Source organism: Sorex araneus, chromosome X, assembly GCF_027595985.1.
Source record: "Sorex araneus isolate mSorAra2 chromosome X, mSorAra2.pri, whole genome shotgun sequence".
In the NCBI taxonomy this organism is placed as follows: domain Eukaryota; kingdom Metazoa; phylum Chordata; class Mammalia; order Eulipotyphla; family Soricidae; genus Sorex; species Sorex araneus.
Window position 1 is genome coordinate 85469142 of NC_073313.1, and position 5906 is coordinate 85475047.

The 5906-nt window shown below is 40.2% G+C and overlaps 1 protein-coding gene across 1 annotated transcript; it reads left to right on the plus strand.

The window, feature by feature from the left end:
* Positions 1 to 3489: 3489 nt before the first annotated feature.
* Positions 3490 to 3980, plus strand: LOC101555630 (10 kDa heat shock protein, mitochondrial). Its single transcript, XM_004606366.2, has one exon. The coding sequence runs from the start codon at positions 3547 to 3549 to the stop codon at positions 3853 to 3855; it is 309 nt and encodes a 102-aa protein (XP_004606423.2). The 5' UTR covers positions 3490 to 3546; the 3' UTR covers positions 3856 to 3980.
* Positions 3981 to 5906: the final 1926 nt, after the last annotated feature.

Genomic DNA, 5906 nt, shown 5'->3' on the forward strand with positions numbered 1-5906 from the left:
GAGGAGGGAAGGGAGCACATTTTAAATTTTATTCTTACTATTTTTTTGGTTAGGGGGATATACCTGGGTGGTGCTGAGAGGTAACTCGCGGCTTTACACTCAGGAATTATTCCTGGTGGTAGTTGGAGGACCATATGAGATACCACAGATTGAACCCAAGTCAACTGTATATATAGTGCTGTACTATCTTGCCAGCTCCCTGGAAACATATTTTTTAAATATCCAATATTAGAGGTTTGAGTTAAATAAGTTATGGTACATCCTTAGAATGAATTACTAAGTAACAGTGTTGAGTTGATGTTACCAAAGAATATTTGATGATGCAGAATTTTTTTTTGTGGTATAAGCACATCTTGGGTGTTTGCATACTAAAGTATTCTGTAGTGCCAGAGAGAATACAACGGACAGGACACTTGCCTTTCATGCAGCCAACCCAGGTAAGGTCCTCAGCACCCCATAAGGTCCTTTGAGCATCACTATGAGTGATGCCTGGGTGTAGAGTCACGAGTAAGCACTAAGCACCACTGACCATGACCCCAGACTGAAGTAAGTTTATAATAAAAGGACAAAAATATTAACAGAAATTTGCTATAAATTATAAGAAGTCTGTGTTTAACATATCACATATTTTCATTTTCTAATATATGAAGATATATTTGTTGATTTTTTAAAAGGTTTTCAAAAGTGTATTCCCCATTATCACCCCAATTAGCATTGCCATTTTCTGGGGCACAGCATCTACTCACCTGTCCCCATAATCTACATATGATTTCTACCAGAGGTTACTTCTGCTTGCATCTTTCATAGCTCTTGTTCCATTCTCCATTAGTGCTGATGGGATTTTTATAAATCCACGTCTGAAGCTATTTGGCTCCCTGTAAAATATTTCAAAGGCTATTGTCCTCAAGATAAAAACCCAAATCTCTTAGACTAGCTTATAAGACTTGAAAATAATCTCCTGTTTTTTTTTTTCTCCAGCATAATGTTTTTTCTTATAATTTTGCTTTTTTATTAAGGTCATAGGCCAGTTCCTGGCACTTAATATGTATTTAGTTAATGCCAGCCAACCGTAGTTGTAGATAGAAGGTAGGGGTTAACTCTTATATGCCAGTCAGTCCACCAGTGGTCATTCACTTTATCCTCAGAGAAAAATACTACAGAAGTAAAATAGCTACCCCTATTTTTAGGTGAGGAAAATTAATTATTTTAAAAAGTGGGTGTTTCCCCCCGTGCCCCTGGAACCATCCATATTCCATGTAACTCCATCCTTTTACTTCATGGGGCTCTTTCCTCTCTCTGGAGAAACCTGTGGCCTTTCTGGAGGGCATTTTCTTTCTTTTCCCTTTCTTTTACTTTATTTTATTATTATTTCTTTTAGGTCAATAGCCACTTGGGCCATGATATAATGATTTTATTTTGTTTTGATGTAGCAAGCTGTTCATACTAATTTGACCTTTGACCAAGTAGTGTAGATAATAGTCATTACAAACAGGAACAGCCTGGTGTGAATTTCAGGAAAGGAAAAGTAGGGGAAACTCGCAAGCAGAAATGTTGAATGAAGGCACCCCATATGGAGGTCTTAGGGCCACACTCTCAATGGTTGCCTCTGCTCTTGATCTATGGCATTTGGGGGCCACTCCCAAGCCATGCTCAGGAGGCCCATGGGTCCCACTGGCCATTCTCAGCCAACCAGACCAGCAGTTTAAGACATGACAATGCTTTGGAGATCAGGTTCTTACATTCTTTGGGGTTTATTGCCATTGTATTACAACTTCTCATAGTGTTGTCCAAATTTCATAGGGTGTGACATTCATTCCAGTAATCACTTAGACCTTTGGGAGCCTTCAAGTATCTGCTTTCCTTATTTTCTAGACGCTGTTCTTCATGCACACACTGCCATCTCTCTGAGGATTGCAGAGGTGTTGGCCAGATTTTTATCTCCAGGCCTAGATCAGATGTTGTGTGGTTTAGTGAACCTCTAAGGCAGTGTCGGGGAGCACAGAGTTTGGATTCTGTGTATTGGAGATCATTCTTGCAAAAACTACCTGAGCTATTCATAGTGATTTTGGAATAGGAGACAGACTCAAGATTGTGCACATGAAAGTTTTTCTTTTACAGAAAAGAAAAACTTATGGCAGGACTGGAATGCAGTATGGCTAAGAATGAACTTAACACTGTGGTGCAGATGATATAGGGAGAGGTAAAGAGAGGTGGGAGAAAGTGGGGAGAGAAATAATGGGTGGGGAGAGGGAGAGAGAGAGCAAGAGACAGAGAGAGCAAGCGAGCAAGCACCAGTCTCTACCAAAGTGGGTCCAGAAACACATCCAGCATCTTACAACTCCTTCATTTGTGCATTTATATTTAACCCCAGGGGAACACCTGGAATCCGTGCCCAGAATCAGTGTTCTGTCTTAGGGCGTGCCTTCTGTGAGCAGTTGATGTCCTGTGTGCCTAAGGCTCTCCTAGACAACTAATTGATGAATTGCTTGCTCAGGCCCAAACTGCATGCAGTTTGGTAGCAGAAGACACAGGGAATGAACATTGTCTGAGCCTCTGCAGGAAACGCTAATAAATATGTTCAGGAATCTAGCAGAGAAAGCTGTACGGTGTCATGGCCTTAGAGGGCTGGACTGGGAGTAGCCTCATACAAGATACAGGAGCCAGCCTTTGGCTAAGAAGTATTTTCTTACCTCCTTCCATCTCTCCCTTTGATACAACCTAATTTTAAAAAAGCAGATGAAACTGGGTAGAAAACAATTTTATTAATGTTTGAAAGAAAAAATAAGTCCAAATCCTTTGCTAAATAGCAGTTCTCTTCATTTTCCTGCAGACCCTGCCAGTCTTTGCATACAGACTTTGTTCATTTGCTCAGGCAAATTATATGTGACCACAGCGTTAATGCGAACAGCCGAGACTGACATGATCTCACCATGTCACATTGTGCTAATGTACAAAATTTTTCTATTGTGTATATAATGCTTCATGCAGTAGAGACGGAATAGCTCCAATTGCTCTGTTTTTCTTTCTGGTTTGAAATTCTAGGTCTTTTGGGATGGGGATGTCACAGAAAGCTCAGGAAAACTATGATAGAATTGAATGTACAAGAAATTATGTATCCCATGGGAGCCAATGTCATTGGTTAATTTATTTTTTAAAATGTCATGTAGATGTATTTTCTAGCAATCTCTCCCTAGGGAAGACCGTGGTTGAATTCAACTGTTAATCCTGTTTACACAATGCAGCCCCATGCGTGTACTATATTCTTGCATTGTTAAGTGATCTTAAGACATATGTAGTGGATTAGCATATGACATATAATCAGGTGAATCAGATAGAGATATCTGATTTTTCTCTACAAAAAAAAGTATCAGTTTTCACATTTCACTCAGGATCATGTGGCCTGGCCTTTTCCTTCATTTTCCTTATAAATAATCCTTGTGCATAAATTGATGCTCTTTATATTTTTAAAAATTTTTATTAGTGGGATTGTGGGACTCTCCGTTCGGCGGCGTGAGTGCAGAGCTCAGGAGTGCGGCAGTCGGCGTCATGGCAGGACAAGCATTTAGAAAATTTCTTCCGTTCTTTGACCGGGTATTAGTTGAGAGGAGTGCGGCTGAAACTGTAACCAAAGGAGGCATTATGCTTCCTGAGAAATCTCAAGGAAAGGTGTTGCAAGCCACGGTGGTTGCTGTTGGGTCGGGCTCAAAAGGGAAGGGTGGAGAAATTCAACCAGTTAGTGTAAAAGTTGGAGATAAAGTACTTCTACCAGAATACGGAGGCACCAAAGTGGTTCTAGATGACAAGGATTATTTCTTGTTTAGAGACGGTGACATTCTTGGAAAGTATGTAGATTGAAATACCACTGTTGAAATGGCATCCCATGAAGCTGCCCATTCCACTGAAGTTCTGAAATCTTTCATCATGTAAATAATTTCCATGTCTCTTTTATAATAAACTAGTGATACCCAAACTAATGACAACAGTCTCTAACTTTTAGTTTCACTGTACTGATATAAATGCTTCTAAATAAAAATATATATAAATGAAAAAAATTTTTACTAGTGAATCACCGTGAGGTACAGTTACAGACTTACAACTTTTTGTGCTTGTGTTTCAGTCATACAATGCTCAAGTACCCATCCCTCCACCAGTGCCCATTCTCCACCACCGATGATCCCAGTATCCCTCCCACCCCCCACCTCATCCCCACCACCTCACCCAACCTCTGTGGCAGGGCATTATCAAAATGGCAGTACTCCCCAAAGCACTATACAAATTCAATAGATGCTCTTTAAAGGACACTAGTCCTAAACATAAATCCTCTATATAAAATGACATTACCTCAAAAGGATTTGTCACTTTTAAAGAATTTATTTAGCTTTCGGGCCACCTGGCAGTGGTTTACTCCTGGGTCTGTAATCAGGGGTCACACCTGGTGGGGCTCGGGGGATCATATGGTATGCTGGGGATAGAACCTAGCTCGGCTGAGTGCTGGGTTAGGCTCTTCCACTGTAACTCCTCGCCAGTCCCAATTTCTGATTTGTCACTTTTAAATACCTCAGTCTGTAATCCTGTTCAAATAGGTTGAACACAAGAACTTATAGATAGTTTCAGTTCTTGTGTGAATTATTATGGGGATGTGCAAGGCATTCTGTTTTAGCACTGCAGTAGATACTTATAAATATTCCCTTTAACTATTTTAATGCCAGGGTGGAGACAGCAGATAGAGGCAGTGGCAAGAAGGGAGAAAGAGGGAGTGGAGAGAGCAACTTACTAAGATGAAAATTGGGTCTCTATAGGATGTGTTGTCTGAAATAAGCTACCAAATCATTATAAGCAAATGATCTCTTTCCAAGCAGTTGGACAGAAGGAGCAGTGACTTTTCAGGTGTCCAGCCCTGTATAAACCTGCTGGTGATGTTGTGAGAGTTATGACTATGTCAACTTTCCCAGGGTTTCTATCTCTGCTGCAAAGATTTGGCAGGCACCTCAGACAAATTTTATGTCTCCTAAATCTTCCTGAAGCTAGGCTTGGCTCTTAGATTTATATGCACAGAAAAAGCAAAATGTTTACCATTTTGACATTTTTGAAGATCAAAACAGACTTTTAAAAAAATCTGCATCCACCTCAGTTTAGTCTACAGAAAGGGCTAATTGCTTTTGCTGTTTGTTTAAAAAAAAACCCAATTATTTACTTTCCAGAAGTGGTGAATGATCATATGTCTAAAGATTTATATTCCATGCCTCAGTATTGCTTCCTCTTTTTCTTGCTTACAAAATATAAAGTGTTGCAAAAGTCTTCATTTTCCTTTTTCTGACCTTTATTGTAGAACTTTCAGAAAACATTGTAGGATATGTGTTTATAAATATATATGTATATATATATATGCATTAGCAATTTAAGAGAGGAAAACAGATTTTTTTCAGCAGTAGGGTTTGAACCATACCTGGCATATTCCAGGCTCTTTGCTCATGCTCAGCCCTAGCATTTGCTCAGGGGACTATATGCATTGCTGGGGATTTGACCTGGGGTCAGCTGTGTGCAAGGCAAGCATCTTACCCATTGGACTGTCTCTTTTTTTTTCTTTTTGGGTCACACCTGGCAATGCATAGGGAACACTCCTGGCTCTGCACTCAGGAATTACCCCTGGAAGTGCTCAGGGGACCATATGGGATGCTGGGAATCGAACCCGGGTCGGCCACGTGCAAGGCAAACGCCCTACCCGCTGTGCTATCACTCCAGCCCCTGGACTGTCTCTTAAACTCTCCAAAAGATAATTTTTATTACCTTTGACCTATCTCCCTTTGGGCATTTGGTTTTTGTGGGCCTTACCCACAAAATATTTTTTCTGCATAATAATGATAGGTTTGAGTAAGACATAGAGGCCTTTCGGTATTCAAATGCAT

Bases quoted from the DNA above. Each gene is read 5' to 3' on its own strand.
- LOC101555630 (XM_004606366.2), top strand. From the start codon at position 3,547: ATGGCAGGACAAGCATTTAGAAAATTTCTTCCGTTCTTTGACCGGGTA.